The 19,309-nt window shown below is 52.1% G+C and overlaps 1 protein-coding gene across 1 annotated transcript; it reads right to left on the reverse strand.

The window, feature by feature from the left end:
• Window positions 1-211: 211 nt before the first annotated feature.
• LOC8051349 (rho GTPase-activating protein 100F) lies at window positions 212-17,532 on the reverse strand. The gene is made up of 12 exons (XM_040503688.1): window positions 17,440-17,532; window positions 14,814-15,664; window positions 14,046-14,259; window positions 12,860-13,124; window positions 11,888-12,147; window positions 9,728-10,009; window positions 8,935-9,111; window positions 8,015-8,332; window positions 7,271-7,430; window positions 5,684-5,844; window positions 4,871-5,069; window positions 212-3,909 (listed from the first exon to the last, which is right to left on the reverse strand). The coding sequence occupies exons 1-12, from the start codon at window positions 17,530-17,532 to the stop codon at window positions 3,590-3,592; spliced, it is 3,300 nt and encodes a 1,099-aa protein (XP_040359622.1). The 3' UTR covers window positions 212-3,589.
• Between the last annotated feature and the right edge of the window lie 1,777 nt (window positions 17,533-19,309).

Here is a 19,309-nt window from a genome sequence, read left to right on the forward strand (position 1 = left end):
CCGACTGCCATGGTTCACACCCGAGGGCTTGTTAGACTTTCTATTCCGTACTTTGACTGGTGTAGGGCTTTAGACTGCTGAAGACACCCTCCCTTCGCATCTACGGCGGAGGGTGTCATTGGAACCCTGGACACTCCGGAGTCTCGAGATACTACTTCGCGGTCGGACAAAGTACGGCCAACCGAATCGGTTGCCGTAAGGACCAATCGGGTGACATTTTCAAACTGATTTATTTCTTGCGATCAATCAAACAGGTATACACTCCACGCTATAATTAGGAATGTGTGAGAGAGAACCAGATCGGAGTTTATTGTTTCGCGTATACGCCTCGGTAGAGTGGTAGGTGTACACTCGTTTCAACATCATTCACTCACGGAATGTATTGGTTCATAACATGCTTTCGCGGGCGCCGCGGCCGCATTGCACGCGCATCCCGAGAAACGCCGACGGCACGGCAAGGTGCTCGGCGACGGTTCGCGGCGCGTGCAACGGAACCGCGTCGCCTCGATATAAAATCACAATTGCCACTTAAAAAAGGAGCTAACAAGTCGCCGGGGGACCGTCGCGGGACGCGCGGAGCCAAGAAGCGCGACGTATACCAACCGGGGAGAACTGGGAGGGGGGAAAAGGAGACATCGTCGTCCAAACGTCGCGAAAAAAAAAAACGAGCTACTTTCTTCGACGGGTCTGTTGTATACCTTGCCATTCCAAGAAGCCCTCCTTCGAAAACACCGCCAAAGAAAAAAAAAAAAAAAGTCCACGCCGCTCAAGTGCGGCGGTTGGCGATGCAAAATCCGTTCGCGGTAAACCGAACGGGCTCAGCCCACACGTTGACTGCCCGGGGGCCCGTTTCCTGAAGTAGTGGCAATAATACAAAAAGACAAATGAGAGACCTTCTCAACGAACACTGCGGTAAGGGAGAGACGCACACGCAACGTTGTGCACGCGCGTTTGAAACAAGAACTGTCGTAGCGGGTCGTGTATCCGATGATGCGTGTACTCGCTCCACGGATCAATGCGTCGTGTTTTCGGGAGAAAACGCGAGCAATCGTTCCAGCCTCAAAAAAAGAAAAAAAAAAAAAAAAATACCGTGGTTCCGTAACGTCCACCCAAGTCACAACCGTAGTATATACTGCAACCCGTTAAGAAGACGCCTTTCTTCGTCCTATAATTAAATACTTTTTTTTTATGCCTCTCACCCCGCCTTTTTGTTGCGTTAACTTTCTTTATCTCTTTCTTGATAAGATTAAAAAAAAAAAAAAGCTGGAGGAAGTTCTACAAGAACGAATTTTGCATTCCTTATCTTCCCCACTTCTTGCTCCTTTTGGTGGGGAGAGGGAAGAGGCGTGAGCTGTAGTTTTAATCGCGCCGATTGCAGGGAGGGCATTCCAACATCGCCGGCCGCTCGCATCTTATTCGAGTCGATTTAGGGAGGACAAATATGTAAGCTACATGATAGTACAGCTGCACATTTCGGGAGGTTTGGTGTGGGTCTGTGCAATACGAACTTTGTTTGTTTTTTGCTCGTTACCTTTCGGTGCTTGTCGGGTAAGTGGCGAGATTAAATGCGAACGACCAGTGAATCGTTGCGATCCGAACGTATTAGCGACGAATAAGAAAAAAAAAAAAAATTCCACCGGTATTGCGGTCGAGCCTTTTAGCTTGCTTAGTGTGCTCCCTGCATAGCCATTTTTTTTTCCCTCTTCGAGACATACTGCGCATTACGACGATGAAGCGTACGTTACAATAGTAATCAACATTTGATAGTTTTTTTTTCTTTTAAACACGCTTTCTTTGGCTTACATTCAATTTATTATCAACCTCCTTAAATTAGACACAGTCGGCGAGATGCGGGGAACATCACCACAACTCTGAGCATCTCGACGAGCGTCTGGTATACGCTCGGGGGAAGACGCTGAGAAAACACAATCTCAAGCTTCCTCCTTTAGGTCTTTCTGCAAGCTGCTGTATTCCCGTTTTTGTTCTAGAACCAAGTACGAAATGCCGAGCGCTGCCGCAGGGAGCACCCTAAAAGAAACGCTCACCAGTTGTCGAAGGGGAGTCGCGCGCGTCGTAACCAAAAACAGGGATGGGCCCGATAGGCAGAGGGGATCTTCAAGGCGGGATCCACGAAGAACGGGATATCTCGGGAAAACATGAGACGCAAATCGAGGCCCAAGAAAACCTAGAAGGGTGTGAAAGAACCCACTGGTGACAAGCGTGCGATATAAGAAAACCAAACGGCGAAGCAAATATTTTGACGGGAAGTGGTAACCAGACAACCGCCGCTAGCCGTGCACCGCCCCACGTGTCAATTTACGCTCACCTAATAGAAGAAAAAAAAAAAAAAAGGTACCGAAACGAGCCTTCTAGGCGCTTAATACCTAAAGTTTCAGAAGCTCCGCCAATGGCACAGCAGCTCAAATACTGGCGAACGGAAGCATCCTCCCAAAGCAAACGCACGGAACGTAACCGACTGATTTCTGTTTTCCTCGTGTGCCAAGTTTTCATCGGTCAAGTATCTCGGCTAAGCATCCGTCGGAAGGCCACGACAGATGTTTCTTCTTCTTGTCCTGCGCGCTTGATTTTGAAGATAACGGAACGCCGACCGACCAGCTCGTACCGTAATTTCTGCGTCGTTGAATTCGCACACCAAGCCGTTTGTGGAGCCCTTGTCTCCGCCTAATTACACCCTTTATAGGAAAGGTATTCAATCAATTCCTTTCAGAACACACGTAAGTTCGCGGTGCTGAATGGCCCGATATCTCGAGGTAGGGCACACGCGTATAGCATGACAGGCTTATGTTATGGTGCCATTAAGCGAGACAAAACTTATGGTACATATACATCTAGAAGTCGGCTTGCTTTGAAATGGCTGATTTTGTGTGTCTGGGGTTTCAGCCGTTGCGGTAGGACTATTCTCCCGTATTATTTTTTTGTCTTTTAACTTGCACAATTGACACGAATGAGTGTGTCCCGTGGGGCATATCCGCTCCCTTACGACGCTGCGTGAGCAAACGTGCGTCCACCACCACCGGAGAAAAGTGCCGCCTCTTCTGCGCCCGGAGCACTTCTACCAGGGTCCACACCTTTTGCATGTCGGTAAGATTATACAACAAGAAAGAGTGCTTTTGGTGGTCTAGAGCAGCACTCGCACTGCGAATATAACACACAAAAGACAGTTTGCAGGCGTTGTTTGAGACGGGTTTCTTTCCGGTTTAACGTCCCGTCGGCCATACACAAGCTGTCTGTAGACACGGTCGAAGCGTACGCGTGTACGAAGCAAAGGCGCTTCGAATACGCTTGAGGTATGTCTGCAGGTGTATTTTGCATGATGTACAAGCAGTATGACTGCGGCTTAAGTGTACACTAAGAGCACTATCTTTCGTGCTGGGTCGACGCCAAGTTACCAGACAGCCAAGAAAGACGTCAGCGCTGGAAGCAGCACTTCTGCTTCACCCGCGGAGGTGAAGACCGTTTCAGCGCGTAACAGTAACGACGTCTAGGCGGCGGTTGTCCGGCTACGGGGGCATTCATCGGGACGCGAAGGGGAAGGATGTCATTCTGGGGTGAAAGGAGTAGCACGGGGTCAACAGGCGGATTCTGGCAGTGATGATCTCTGGCTCGGCCAGTGCTTGGAGTCGCCCTGCTCCGCCACGGTCGATGCGGCCGACGTGACCACCGAAGATGCCGTCGAAGGTGTCGACGTCGGCGCCGCCGAGGACACCGCCGTCCCCGCGGAAGCCGTGCCCACGACGCACGATGCCGACGGAGAGGACGACAAGGCCCCAGAGCCCATCTTGTCCGCCCCGGAAGAGAGCAGCGACATGGAGGCGCCTCCCGGTACCGCCGATGCCCCGGGACCGAGGCCCTGGCTCAGGTCCGAGGCGCTGGGCATCACGAATGCGGCTGCGGACACGGGCGATTCGGTGCAGGGGTCAGCGACTTGCGAGACGTCGGTCCAAACACTGAAATCTTGCGGACAATCGAGAGCCTCCCCTCCCTTTGCTCGTCGCGCTCACTGTCTTTCTAATACCCTTGTTACACGGGCACACTTAACTGCAGTTACGCTAAACCACAATTAGCGCACAATACTTGCCGACAACATTCTGCGGCGATGCAGTCAGAGCTATGGGCGAACGTGCGCTTGAGCATCTTGAGCACCCATCAAAGCAGTGCACGCGCCCTCTTCACTTCTTTTGAAATAGCTGTCCGAGGGTATAGTGCGGCATCTGTGCTGCCACGTAACCGCAGTTAAAGCTGAGTTAACCGCGGTTAAGTGTGCCCGTGTAACAGGGGTATTAGTGGACCAAAAGCAGATATTATCTCGTGCCCCAGGTTAAGGACCAGTCGAAAAGGAAGACAAAAGATGCAGCACGCGGTTAAACAAAAGACAGCTAAAAATGGGCAGTACTTTGGTCGTACCCGAATAAATCTTTATATGTAAAAAACGAGTCTAGGTCGCTAAACCTCGGTGAAATAGTCGTTTATGTACCGAGACTCCTACCGCGACCTCCAACAAGAACGCCATTGGTTGTCACATCATCGCACGTGCCAGCTAATGAAACGTACATTTTACAGGCGCGGCCACCAAATTTAGCCCACCACCGTCATGCTAGTGACGTTACAATGAAATTTGTGCATAAGTGAGTACTAATTGCTTCAAGCTTGTTTTTCACGCGTGTTTTTCACACTACAGGGAGGGCATAGTTATGCCCTACACCGCATTCTACGTTAAACTCCTGCAGAATAAAGCAGCGCGGTCGATTCGGCACGCACAAAACAACACGTCTTCGTGGACTCCTTGATGCCTAGCCAAGGAGACACTATACTCTGCAAAGGCTGACTCTGCAAAGGCGCAGCGGCTCACCCCTGTTGAGTGGCCAGATGTCGAGCAGGTAGGCGAACACCTCGATGGGCCTCCGGAGGTCGGCGACAGGAGCGCCGCTCTCGGCGTGGCACACCACCACGGGGCCGAAGCATTGGGCAAGGGCGAGGGAACCCATCTTGTTGCGGTCACTGCGGCTGCTCACCAGCTTCAGGTGGTCCAGCAGGAACAGCGCCGTGCACTGCCAAAGAGGGCCGAGACGGTCACGTGACCACACGCATTCGCAGTAAACTCCTTCCACCGCTCTCCACCTTAGAAGAGAGAAGGCAACCTCCTCTCCAGCCTTCGCTCCGATAAGTTGGAATGAGGTGGGAGGAGTTTTCCCTGAACGCTTAATTTGTCCCCGGCTATAAGCACAAAGAAAACATCAAAAACTAAAAATCTGAGATCGTTGCTTTAGGAAATGCATAGCTGCACAAATACTTAAAAAAAGAAAAGAAGCCAATAATTTGGATTATTTGCTCGCGCTTGTCGACCTTTGCAGAACAAGCTAGGGATGTGCTGTGTCTCCTGCCGATCACGGACAGGTTCGTGGACGGTTTTCCCTCCATACGGACGATACTTTAAGTGACTACATCTCGGCTTAAGATGTATAAAAGCTCTCACTACCAGTGGCGTAGCCAGGAATTTTTTTCGGTAGAAGGGGGCTGATGTGGCTGGGATGTCCATGACTTGGGGTGCGGAGAATTCTGCTCACTACAATTCCATTCTTAAAAAAGTGGGAGTGTTTTGACTCTACAAAGTGGGATTCGCACACACACTGCTCCACCAATGACCCTTGGCTCTCGCACTCACCCGATTGACCTTGGGCAGGCAGTCTAGGATGCTAAGCATAAGCTTGGCATTGCCGTCCGGATCGTCTGGCAGGCACACGCTCAGGCCGTCCACCAGCATGTCGAACAGGCCCTTGGTGAACAGCGGCTCGGGGAGCTCGCGGAGGTAATCTTTCAGCAGACCTAGAGAGCAGGGCAAACGCATTTTAACCCAAAAATGGCAGACGCTACGACATCAATGCAACAGCTGGCCCCATATCTTTTGAGGTTCAAGGGGTCTACTCATGTACGTACTTCTGTAGACTAAAGTTCTCAAGTAAGAAAACCGACACGTATGGCAAGCTCATTGAGTTGGAACAAAATGGAGGTTAATTCTGCTGCTGTTTGCCGCCATTCGCTTCCTGAAACCTGCACCGTCACGCAATGGGCGCTTCAAGGAATGGTGTTACTTGTAGGAAGCACGAAGTGCACCTTTTGTCAAGGAGCAGTACTGTACATCTGTTCAACGCTTTTTGCATCCCCAAACTGCTGACTCACTGGGCCAATGCGCGGCGTCTGCTGTTTTTTCGCAAGAGGTCAACATAGCGTACTAAGAAGTCGTTCCACGGCCCAGTGGATAGCAGCGTGCAGAAGGCGATTATTGTCTATAATAGCTTTGGACACGAGAGCCCTCAGTAAAGCTTGCAGTGCTTGATACTTCCAAATGCGGGAAATCTGAGTGTGCAAGCCGGTAAATATTAATGGACGATCTATTTGCCACTTCTTTAATTAATAATGTTACATAGAATTGTTAATGAGGACTGTGGCATTAAGCGCACAAAATACATTTCCTTTTCTGCTACCTCACGCACTAGACGACTTCATCATTTAAACGATGTTCTGTCATTTCAATTTCATCATTGTTTTAAAAATCAGTTCTTTCCACGTGTGGTTGAGGTGTGAAAGTCGGCGGGTCTACGTGCATGTTTGCATACAGTGATCTTAATGTGCGATGGTATTGAAATGTTATTTTCTAGGCTGTTTTTGTAGCGTGAGCTACACTGGCCAAGGTTCAGCAGTTTCGCGTGGCTCGCATAATGAGCCGTGCTCCGTGCTGCGCAAGCGCGACGAGCAGTGACGTCACACGGCGCACAGCTGGCAGGAGCGAGCCACCGTCGCCGCGGGCTCCGCCGCCACCGCGCGCGCCTGGCCGGTCTGCGCAAGCGCGAGGAGCAGTGACGTCACACGGCGCACAGCTGACGTGCCGCAGCCGCCGCCGCCGCGGGCTCCGCCGCCACCGCGCGCGCCTCGGCGGTCTTCGCATTCCAGAGGGGTGACGTCACAGCCGCGGCAGACGCACTGGCGCCGCCGCGTGCCCAGCTGCGTGCCTCCGTTGCGCAGTAGCCAAGTCTGACGCTGCACCGGAGCTGTTTGATAGAGCCTCTCATTTTGCATGCATAAGCTCACGCTACGTATATCCTGGCATAGCCGAGCTAAGCCACCGCATTTTTTTGTTGTTATTTAGCCAATCATTACTGTGAGCCCTTGTATAAGTACAGAGGCTCCCAGCACGTGTGGCGTCGCGGTATGTGCAAATAAAAGACGCCCGCAAGAAGAAAGGTGAGCTCACTGGTGACCACGTTGATGTCCGGCACCTGCTCGGCCGACAGGTCCACCTTCCAGGCGCCCGTGGCGCAGCTTCGTTCAATGGCCTCGCGCAGCATCCGCTTGCGCACGGCCGAGCCGCACAGCCGGTAAATGCCCACGATGTCTAGACCGCGGGCCTCCACCTGGGAGAGGCACGGGTCAGCGATCGGCAGCTTGCGTAATCGTCTTGCGTGTAAGATTAAATAGCCGCATGTTAGTCAGCTTCAAGGGACGTTGCGTGTCTCCGCTGTAGATGAGAGCCTGTGCAGTGTCACAGAAGGACAATGCCTTGGCGATCATTTGATTAGCATCTATAAGAAATACGTCTACCGTAACGTCTCAAATTAACACCACGCACGTTGAACAGATAAAAGGAAAAAAATCTTGCGAATGAACTGTGGCTACAGCAAAATCGTTGCATCCACACAGAGTCACACTCCACACTAACCACAGCATCATGGGACGTCAGTGTCACGTGCCGTGACGTCACGATTACAGGTGATGGTGTCACGTGACAAGGCACTATGACGTCCATGACATTGTGACGTTGTGGTGTCATGTGACGTCACATTGTCATGTGATGTCATAGAGTCACGTGACCGTGACGTCTTGTGAAGAAATTTCTTCACGACGACCCTAGAGGAAACAACCTGGGATCTGCTGCAACAACACGAGGTGGGCGATCTTTCGGTGGTTTGGAATTTTCCGGCGAGAGAGAGAGCCTTACCTGCTGCACACATCGCTGCACGATGAGCGGCACGGGGCCCTTCTCCCGGGCCACGAGGGCGTCGAGGGGCGCCCCGAACATGCCCCCGGCGTAGTTGGGGCTCCGCTGGAAGGTGTGGCGGGGGTCCCTGTAGCGGAGCTTGAGGTACAGCGCCCCGCGGGGCTCCAGCCGCAGGGCCAGGCTGTGTGCGGGCGCCTCGCGCAGCGCCGACAGCAGCTGCACCGTGCCCTTGTAGCACAACTTGTGGCGAGACTGGGGGTCCCAGCTGTACAGCAGGAACGCCACCGTGCGGTTGTCCACGAGGTCCAGCTCGAACACCTGCGCCAGAGGGCAGTGAAACATCGCGGTTGAGAGGAGAGTTAAAGCGGCAGAGGAGGAAATGTGGTACGGAGGTAATGCGACCGAATGGTGAGTTGAAGTAGTTGCTTCATTACACTCTAAAAGCACCTCAAGAGTGGGGCAGAGTAAATGCTACACGAAAAACAAAGTTTGAGATTTAGCGAGGGCCTTCGGCTGTACAATTTAGCGTGTTGCTAGAGAAAGTATACACAGCGATTCTGGAGAGAATCAGGACGGGATCGTTGCAAACTAAGATCTACTTCTGCGGAAAGTATGAGCTGGAACAGGCGCTTCCATCGTCGTAATTTTCAGCGGTATAGCTATTAAAAGGCTCGATGTCTTGTATGTTAGGTAGGAGTTAACGGTTGATATCAAAAGCACTGGATAGGTGGCGCAAGAAGCCGCCCAATTTAGAGGGTTCTGCCGTATCCGTCCATCCACCCGTAGGAGCACCAGGCCGGATTGTCCCCAGCTCTGAGCGTCCCTCAAAAGATACCCTCGAGGATTCGGTTGGTGGCTGCAGTTGAATCGAGTTGATACAGGGTATAGGGCAGGGCAGGATGGCGCGGGTCGTGGCGCACCTCGTCCCAGTCGAAGCTGTGGTCTCCCGAGCGGACGACGGTGCGCGCTTTGTGGGCCCGGTCCGTCTCGATGACGCAGTACAAGTCCCTGGGGCCCTGGCCGCGGAGGCCCCGGGCGCCCAGCAGGTGGAGCCACAGCAGCCCGCTGAAGCCCCCCGCCAGCACCGACTCCGACTCCTGCGAGCGTGGGACGGGGCTTCTTAGAAAGCTTCTGAGGGTGCGAGAGAAGCGAGGCCACGGCACACCGGGGAAAATTACAGAATGCTAAAAGCGAGCGTGCTGGAAAGGGCTTGCAATGTATGGCCATCCCCTGATTCTTTAATGAAAAAACAAAACTAAGACCTTTCTCGCAGTTATTTATACACCCCCTCTCCTCGACTGAAACTAACCGCCCCCCCCCTCCCCCCCCTCTCCCAGAACCTCTACCTTTCTGATCTTTTCGTTCAAAGCTTGTGGGAGCAAGAGTCTTTCACCACGGCCAGAGGCCGCTGCCGAATGCCCAAACTGGACAACGGCCGAGGCGCGCAATAGCGCACGTAGGACAAGCGCAGAAGCCTATAAAGGAGGGCACACGCCCACAGAAAGGAGGGAGAAGGACCGGCGGCACGGAGACGCGTAGGTCGAATGCCCGGCATTATTATACTTTATTACTACCAACCCTTTGATATCACGTTAATAAATGTAGTTTCTCGTTTTGGAAACCCCGGCTTCGTGTTGTTCCTCCCGGATGGGCACGCAGCAAGGCAACCCTACCACAAGCTACAGGATCAGCCCGCGCGGGGGAGCCACTCGCCTTCTCCGGCCTGTACTTGAGAAACTCCCTAGGGTTGAGACACAGGGCTCTGTCCTCGGCGCACACGTAGTCGAGGCTAAGGGCGTGCGGCAGCCGCAGCGGGCGCGGGAAAAGCAGCGACGACGAGCGGCCCATGGGACGCAGGGTTGCGGCCGCGCCCATCTCCAGAGCCGGGTGCCAGCCCCCCGCCCCTGGCAGCAGGCCGCTCGCAGACATGGGCATCATGCCGCGGTGGTGGTGCTGCTGTTGCTGCTGCATCTCCATCCGGTGCTGGTGTTGCTCCTGCGATGCGTAAACCCGGTGATTCGTTTCGACAATCGGCAAAACAGTCATGGCGCGGGTGAGCTGGTGTAGATTTACCATTTTCTTAAACCACTTGAGACTAGACGGACACCGAGAAATGTCCGGAGTGGAAGGCAGAAGAACAGAAAGACAGAGGCAACGTCTGAAAAACACGTTGCTTTTCGTCTTTTTTTTTTCTTCCCTTTCGAAATTTCTTTTGTTCTACAACTAGTCTCAGGTGGTTAAAGAAATTAGGCGTTTAAACGTTGCAAGTAACCACGCTCCAGAATCTACTATGAGCGCCAGTCTGGCAACAGTGGGCACGCCAGACTCTACTATTGGACGATTTGCACACGCCACCAGAGACCGTACCCGTAAACGTCTGTAGATAGCAGTAGGTTAAAGACTTTGGCGAGCTGGTTTTGCATGTCGAAAGTTCGCAAATTGTTCTTGTACAGCGAAGATATATGTGGTCGTATGTTAGGAAAGAGTGACCCGCCGCTCTGTGAGTATCCGTATAACTTATTGGCTTCGATTTTAGGTACACTTCGTCCAGCGGAGGCTTCCCCGCACTATAGGTTTGCCTGTGGAAAAGCAAGCTTCTCAGGAGACCATAACAACTAGATCTTTTACAAATATCCGAAAGGCCGCGCGCAATGCGTGCAACGAATTATGGGGACGTCCTGTATTGCTCCCCTCAGCATCTACCACATGACAATGAAAAGAGCGAGGAGAAAAAAGAAAGGGGGGGGGGGGGTTCAGTGCAGCCTTTTCTGGCCTTCCTCCTCCCCGTCATGTGCATTTCTTCAGTTGGCATTTCTTTCGTCACCGCAAACGACACTGTACTCTTTGTAAATGGCCTATTTATAAATTTTTACAACTACAATTATTCGTATTTAAAAAGGCTCTCCGCCTCTTCTCCTCGCGTTCTCTTCTGTTTGAGACACTAATTTTTAATATATTCCCTACGTTGTTAGAGTGGCGGACGGTCGTTTGAAAACGACGGGTTGTTTGTTCTAATGCTTGGTAGACACAAAAAGCGAGCACCTTGAATGTCCTCCAAGTCAGTCGGAACCCTAAAGGGCACATTCAAGTTTTGGAGCCCTTTTTCTACGCGGATGTCGCGGCGCAAAGAAACCGCGAGAGGTCAGTTCGTAGGAAGGGGGGGGGGGTCAGCAGAGTCTAGCGTGTGACAAACACCTTTCCAGCGCTTATCACCTAGGCGAAAAATGTAGAGTTACTGGGTTGTAGGCAGAAATACAAAATTTTCAGAAATTTTGACAGCCGAAGCGAAAAAACAAACGAACAAATTTCTGGAAATTTTTGGAAGCATTTGCAAATCTTGGCAAGAGTAATCCAGCATTTGTTTTAAGATACCGACATAGATGAACAACAAGAGTTTTTTTTTTTGTCAGTTTTTGCTGTAATAATATATCTTTATATTATTTTTTTTAATATTTATGAGAGTTTTTTTCTCAATTTAACAAAGTTCTGACTGACTATCTGGTGTCAATACACTCTCCATTATACTAAACGCTGTTTTGGGTTTACTGTAACGGTTAACTAGCAGCCACCTTTCGTCAATAATGATGTTATGTGACAGAAAAATGTGTACGCTGTGCCTGATATTCGGAGAAGAGAGCTACTGCGCATGCCCAGTACGCGTAGCACAGCCCAGTAGACAAAAATGGCGGCGCCCAGAAGGCGCCTTCTCCGGCTAATTTGTTTACCACGTCAAAAAAAAAAAAAAATGTCGATGACGTCATCTGTGACGTCATATGTGGCCCCATCGGGCCCTTTTGTGACGTATATGGGCGGTATGGGGCGCTAAACACACGAGTCCGGGACGCGGGCAGCGTATCGGGGAACGGCCAGTACCTGTCTAAGGGAGTCGAGCAAGCTCTCGGCGCTGTGGGCGACCCTGGGCAATGGGCGACGCGGCAGCGAGGCCGTGCCGCCCAGCGTTGCACCCTGGGGCGTGAGCCTCCCGACGCGCTCGTACAGGGCCGAGGTGGACGGGGCTCGGCGCATCCAGGCCCGGTACTCAGCCGACGAGAACACGCCGGGCAGTGGGCCTCCGGTCAGGACGCTGCCGCACGGAGACCCTGCAGCGGGAACGGGCACCGACGTCGGACGAACTAACAAGAACCACGCATACAGAGGATCCACTCACTTCGTCCCAAGATTCCGGATATATTACTGGTGCCGTCAAATACGTTCGCGAGCAAGAGGATGTAGCATGAAATTCTCTAGGATGAAGCGTCTTGATATGAAAGATATAAGGATAAAATGTATTCGGGATGAAGTGCCTGGGATGAAATGTCCGGAATGGACTGTCCTGGGATGAAGCGGTACCACCTGAAAGACAAGGCCTGCGCATGACGTCTTCCTTAGTGGATCTCCAAGTGGCAAACAGGCCGAAGCTCGAAAAAAGTCACCGTGAGGTGGCAGACGCATCCGTCTTGACGACGCAGTGTGATAGCGTCGCGCTCGTCGCGAAACGCTGCACGACGCGCTAGCGGCGTTGCTGACGCAAGCTAGGAGGTGTTCCGTGGAACCACTACTGACGACGTCAGGGAAAGCAAAGGCCTTGTTTTCTAGGTAGTTTCAGATGAAGTGACTTCAGATGAGATATGGTACAGCCAAGTGTGCAGCGAACCCAGCGGGAAATGGCACGGCCTAGCGACCAAAACGTGAAACAGAAGAAAGGTGATAGAATGCACGCCGCTGGAGTTGTGTAGTGATGGGTGCTGCCTCACGTGAGCATCTGTCTGCCTTTTGTCTCTGCCTCCCCATCTTTTCTAAAGAGAAAGACAGCAAAGCGCAGCTAGCAGTCGGGTCCAAGCCCACCTTTGGGTCTCCGGGGCCTCCCCTGGGCGGGGAGCTCGGGCGCCGAGAGCGCCCCGTCGCTGTCCTCCTGGGAGTCGTAAGCGGCACGCTCGAAGCGAACCCCGTGCCGGAAGCCCCTCCGGGGGTCCAGCACCCCGAGAGCCACGCCCCGCGGCAGGGAGTTGGAGCGGCCGGACAGCGAGCGGCCCCCCGGGGGCCCCACGCCGGGCCCCAGCGTGCCGGGCCCCATCAGGGGACCCTGAAGGGGCCGCCGGCCGGACTGCACCTGTGGCCATTGCATGTGGCCCCCTTCTATCACAAAGGGGAACTCATAGGAACGACAACCGACGCAATAGAGCATTTTCAAAAGTACATCGAGCAACATTGGCGGTCGCCATTTCTTGGGGCACGAAGCGTGTGATTGGATCCGAGTTCGCGCCGAACGCTGACGTCACACTGGTATCCAATTCATGCTCAGAGCACGTTTACGAGCAATGCCGGACAGGCAATGGCGCGTACTTTTGAAAAAGGTCTATTCGTTGTTTAAATAAAATGATCAGACTAATATAGACTAATATGCCAAGCAGGTTTCCCAGAAAAAGTTGGAAAAAAATGTAAAAAGTATACGACAAAAAGTTCAGGCAAAAGAAGGGTTAAATTGAGACTTGGATTAGAAGCACCGTGATCTGGTTACAAAGGTCAGCGAACTTCGAAACGTCTAAGAGTCCGGGCGTGCGTTCTGCACCATACAATGTCGATCATGTGGATCTGCTCTTAATGGTTCGTCGATGGGCCTCCTAGACGGCAGCGGACAACACGCAGTGGGAACCTCACTGATGGGAACGGCGGGGAGATTCTCCAGTTGTCCCGCCTCCAGGGCGAGCTTTCCGCCTTCGATATTGTTTCGGCGTCCCGGCGGCTACATGCGCAGCCAAAGCACGGTGGAGGGCAACGAGCGCGTGCCGAAATTCGGGTATTCGAAACAGACTCGGTGGCGTTCTCATCCGGCCAGTGACCATATCCACCAATTCTGACGTCAAGGCGTCGGTGCTGTCGGCGCGTGCGTAGACGATTAAATTCGCGCGAGTTTCTGCGCATGCGCAGTGCCCGTACATGCTGTGGGCAAACGCTGATTTGTTTGTAAACAGCATGTATAGTGATAAGGTGAGTAGAGGAAAGGTCTTCCTGGCGACCGCGGTGTCCGTACCTCCGTGTCGGAACAGCTCTCCATGAGGGAGCGTCGGCGCAGGATGCCTCCCGGTTGCTGCGGGTGCATCTGGCGGTGCATGGAGCCCGCCGAGGGCCGCAGAGAGTAGTACCGCCCGGTTCCGCCCAGCAGGTCCGGCTGCATGAGCCGCTGCTCGCTCTCGGTGCGGAGGAGCCGCCTCGCCGTCATGCCCCGGTCGTGCTCCTGCCAGTATCTGCAGAGGGTCGGCTGTCAACGATGCGGACACTGCGTCGCGAGACTGGGCTGAATCGCGGCCGCATAAAGTATCCGCTCACTCTCATCCTTAGATGCGCGCCAAGTGGACCTGGATCTGTAAGCTACCGCGATTAGATAACTGCTTGTCGATTGCGGTTCAGCCGCCATTGTGACCCAATCTTTAGGGGCGGAGAACGTGTAATGTAAGGAAGTGGAAGCACGGCGTTCTTGCCACTGCCATGCTTCTACTGCACCGCCAGCTTAATAATCTACAGGCACCCTCAACTAAGATCGAGTGGGGCGTTCTCAGTTCCGCTGACCGATTGTCCGTATGCAATCTGAAATATAATAATCGACGAATACAACGCGTGATCAACCGATTGTGTTCTACATCACGGCTCTAAGCTTCCCGGTGAAGTGTCTCGTTGACTCAACAGCGAACTTTAGTCTGACTGTGGCGCAATTCTTGCCCTCCTCAAGCGTATATCCGTCGAGCTTCAAGGCGCGAATCTCAACTCTGCCAAGACGGTGAGCACGGAACAGGTCCCAGACCTGTTGCGTGCTTCAGAAGAGCTCTCGAGACGTGGGCTTCCCCGGAAGGCGTGCACTTGTTCGGCGAGCCCTTCGAGCGTCCTCGGGTAGCGGTGCGGTGGCCCGCACGGCTCGGGTTGCCTGCGGACGGGGCTCGCGTAGCGGGGCTTCTCCTGGGCCGCCCACTGCAGCTCCTCGTCGGCCTCCTGCACGCCCCTTTTGACGATGACCACGGGCGGACGCTGCTTGTCCGCCGATGGTGGCAGCGGTGGCAGCCCCCGCGCCGCGCCTTTGGACCGCACGGCCAGGACGAGCCTCCGCGGGATAGACATGATGATGACCACGTCGTCCAGGCTCATGTTGCGGACGTCCACGAGGTTCACGGCCAGGATCTCGTCTCCGACGCGGAGCAGCCCGGAGTGGTAGACGGCGCTCTCCAGGGCGATCCTCGAGATGAAGACCCCTTCCTGCGTCCGGATGCCGTCGCCCTCTCGGATGTACAGGCCCAGGGTCTGTCCTGGACGCTTGACGATCTCGACGAAGGCCGTTCCGCCCTGTGCGTAGCGTCTGGCGGCCTGGGCGCCCGCGCGGCCCAGGGCTCTGGGGTCCAGGAGGCGCACGACCATCTCGCCCCGCTTCTGCACGGCTTCGAGGTGCGCGGCCGTGGTGGCGTCGAACTCCCGCTCGACGGCTTCGATCTGGCGGAAGACGTCGCTGGAGATGCCGCTGACCTTGCGGAAGTCCCCCTGGAGCACCATCTCGGGCGCCGGGGCGCCCGGTGCCAGCCTCGGTCGCCCTCCGACGCCCACGCGAGGACCCCACGTCTCGCTGCCGCCTTCCACGCACACCACCAGGTCGCCCTCGTGGTTCTCCTGTCGGAAAGGGACCGCCATGGAACGCGGTGAAACAGTCAGTTCTTCGGGCCTCTTTCTAATAGTTATATAAATAGAAATATCGCTGTGCCACGAGAATTGTTTGTAGCGGGAACTTTATAAAAATAATCAATTACGCTTGGGGCTCTAAACTCGTCAAACACAAAGTAGGGGCCGAACATCACGGAGCGCACCGATTGGACTATAATTACAACGACTGCAGGCGTCAACTTCGGCGTGCTCCGCGAACGTTCGGCTCAAACTTTTGTGTTTGGCAAGTTTAGGTCCCCTGTAGCAACACGCTTTTTGAGAAAACATAAACGCGGAAGTAAGAGACAAAGGCGATGGTCGAGAAATGTTTCTGAAATGTTCATAACAGTTCTAATGCGCGATGAAGGAACATATTTTTTTGTTTTCTGATTTTATTAACGGACAACTCCTGTTGTACCGCGTACCGCAGTACCACAGTGACATCACGTCGCGGCCGTACGGCTGATGATCGGCGTTGCAATCCCTCTAGCAGATAGTTTCGGTTTTGACGTAGACGTCCAAAACCAAACTTTATGCCGTAAAAAAAAAAAAAAAAAAAAAAAAAAAAAAAGCTATACACGATATTGAAAGAAAATAATAATAATAATAATACATTTAAGTCATTTACACTGCTTTAGTTAAAAACAGTCGTAATTTCAATTAAAAAGTATTGACCGGGGTTGCCCTTTAAGCCTTTCTCATCCGAAGAACTCTTCGTGGGGCACTGGATATCTTAAGGAACTGATTTTTCTCAGAAGGAATGTTGTGCGCAACAAAAACTTCCGCGCTAGCATTAGTTTCCCAATTAAAAGCATCGAAACTGATTACATAAGCATAACCGAAGAAGAGATAATTTTTGAATGCTCACTCAGGACTAAACTTTCTTATACGTGTGTGAACTGAGCACCAGGAAGCAAACTCTTAACTCTGTAAGATTACACTCAATGTGCTCTTTGGGAGGCTTAGAACGCGCGTACGCAGTGTGCAAACGGACGTTACAACTTCAAAACCGCGAAGAATGTCTAACCAACACGCTTTTCTTTCTTCACTTTAACCGAACTCTATAGGTGCATTCACACTGGCACTCGAATCCCAACCGCAAACCAGACCCGCTTATTTCTATCATCAAACGGGCTTGAAATCACAATGAATCTTTAAGCGATCGCGTTCTCAACCGCTTTGCGAACGCGGTTCAACCGCCAGTGTTCATACGGTGTAAGAAAGATCTTAGCCCCCGCCGAATGTATTTCCACTCACAGAGGTTTTCATTTTTATTATATTTTACCTTTAAGAAACACCAAAAGATAAGTGCTTCCCGTGCGGAAAAATTACAAGTGCCTCCCTATTCGTACACACACCGGTAATTTCACTTGTTTGTCATGTATTTTCCTTCATGTAACCTCCCTACAATAATGCCCCCTGGGCGATGTAGGTATGTGTATAAATAAAGATAAATAAATTGAACGTTAACAAAAGAAACTCCTACAGCCGGAGTATGAACTTTCCTTGAAAGAAGGTATATACACGTGTCTCGTGTCATGTTTGTCGTGCGAACGAGCTGACCTGAGAAGTTAAAACACTCGCTCCTGTTTTCATTTGAGCCCAAGTAGCACAGATGTCACCTGCACGTCCTGTAGATGTCTACGGTAGGACGTCCGCGGAACCATATGTGTGCCACCAGGGACGACGTTTGCGTGGCAGTGCAGAGCCCGAAGAACAGAGAAGAAGGTGTGGAGGAGGCGCACCTTTTTGCGACCGCAGCAGAGCATCCTGGCGGCAATGATATGCTTGACCTTTTCTCCTAGGCGGGGCGGCGGGCGTCCAGGCGGGTGGTTCATGTGTGCGGCGGGGAGGCCTCAGGTCAGGCTCACACTGACGTCGTCCGCTCGCCGGCCCGCTTCCTGCGTATACACCACACGGGGGCCTCACCAACGAGCCAGAAGGCTGCCCGCGAAAAAAGACGGTCATGTAGCGGAGATATGCGAGGCTTGCATTGACGCCACATCAGCCGCCATTGCTCCGTACCATGCGTTTGGCCCCGTACCTTCTGCTCTATACACGTCTTTCATTCGAAAAACTGGTCTTCCTCTCGTCCTTACGTAGGTCGGAAGGATTAACGTTCTCTGAACTTCTCGGCGGGAATTGTCTTAACATACTTCTGGCTGTGCTGAAATTGGCAGAGTTATTGAACACCTTAACGTGATCTCTATGCCGATTTTGTATTCGTATGACCGAAGCCCAACTTATTTACTCCTTTCTCATATAGATTTTGAATATAAGTTTGCTTACGTTACTTTATTGTTTAGCATGGCTCGTGATCTGAAAAGCTGTGCTTATGGTGGTTACGAGAAATCAAAGAGCGAGTGAGGGAAGCTACTCCGAAGTGACCAAACAGGTGAGCTGGTATGAAGACAGCGATGGATTTGAGACTTGACTGTTGTCCCTCTTCGTAGATAACATACCGCGATTTGGGTCTACATAGTGAGCGAATAGGAATATACCACTAACTCATAAACCAACTAATGAATAACTCAGTGAATTAACGCCATAGCCCATGGGTCGACTCGCTCCCTGAAACGTGAAATATTTGTTGACGCAGTGCGCATGCAGAGCTCATACTTTTGTAGTCTAAATAAGACCGTTTGCTTTGCCTCCTTCTATAGAGCTATATCTTTCGCGTCCACTGTAGGTGGTCTACACAAAGGCACTTCCCCCGTTCGCTATTTCGAGAACCACCAAAAACAGAGTTTGCAATGGTCTCTTTCCTGCGTCGTATGACCGACAGCAGCTCCTGAACTGCCGTTACTCCCGTTTCAGACGTCGTTTAGACGCAAAAGGGTAATTAACCTATAAGGCTACCGTGTTAGCAAAATATAACGCAGACAAGTAAAAGTACGCCAACACGTAAGACAGACTGTAATGTAACAAAAACAACAAAAAAAAAAGCGTTGACATCCCTAAGATTTTTTGTCACACGTTTCGCCATTTTCTTATCTATAACTCAGCTCCTTAGAAAGCCGAACCGGCCAAAAAAAGGAACACCGAAAAAACACCAAATAAAACGAGAATAAAAAAATGAAATTCCGCTGTAATCCGGAAAGAGAAGAAAAATCCCTAACGAGGTTAAAGGCTCTAATTTCACCCGTTAAGACATTCGGTGCGTTAATTACTTCGAGGCGAAGATAAAAATAAAAAGGTGCCGAAAAGATCTGGGTACAGATTTCGAAGAAAAAAATAAAACGTGGCGTTCTGGGCCATTCCGTTTTATTGCTGTTTAACTCTTCGCGGCGGTGCGCAGTTGCTCCCGTGGAGAGGGGCAGGGAGCAGACGGATCTAGATCTGCTTCGAGACTTTTTTTTCCCTTTTCGGGGCGCGCGTCTCTCCCACTTTCCCTTCCTTTTCATCCCCATAATTCCCTCACCGCCGTGCCACAACCCGTCAAGGGTGCAACGACCTTCACCGGCATCGATCTATCGCTGCCTCTCTTTCCTCCTCTCCACTTGCGTCGAGTCACGTGGCCTGGCTCACCCAGTCAAAACAGCGACAAAAAAATAAATAAACCCAAGCATGGTGAAAGCGATGTTCGAAAAGCGTACCCGTGCACAAATAATTTAT

The sequence above is a fragment of the Ixodes scapularis genome, unplaced genomic scaffold (assembly GCF_016920785.2).
Source record: "Ixodes scapularis isolate PalLabHiFi unplaced genomic scaffold, ASM1692078v2 PGA_scaffold12__126_contigs__length_90152505, whole genome shotgun sequence".
In the NCBI taxonomy this organism is placed as follows: Eukaryota; Metazoa; Arthropoda; class Arachnida; order Ixodida; family Ixodidae; genus Ixodes; species Ixodes scapularis.

Coding starts and splice junctions, on each gene's coding strand:
- LOC8051349 (XM_040503688.1), bottom strand. CDS start 17,532: ATGAACCACCCGCCTGGACGCCCGCCGCCCCGCCTAGGAGAAAAGGTC. Junction 9,112..9,727: donor TCAAGTACAGGCCGGAGAAG/GCGAGTGGCTCC, acceptor CCACGCTCGCAG/GAGTCGGAGTCGGTGCTGGC. Junction 8,333..8,934: donor ACAGCTTCGACTGGGACGAG/GTGCGCCACGAC, acceptor CCTCTGGCGCAG/GTGTTCGAGCTGGACCTCGT.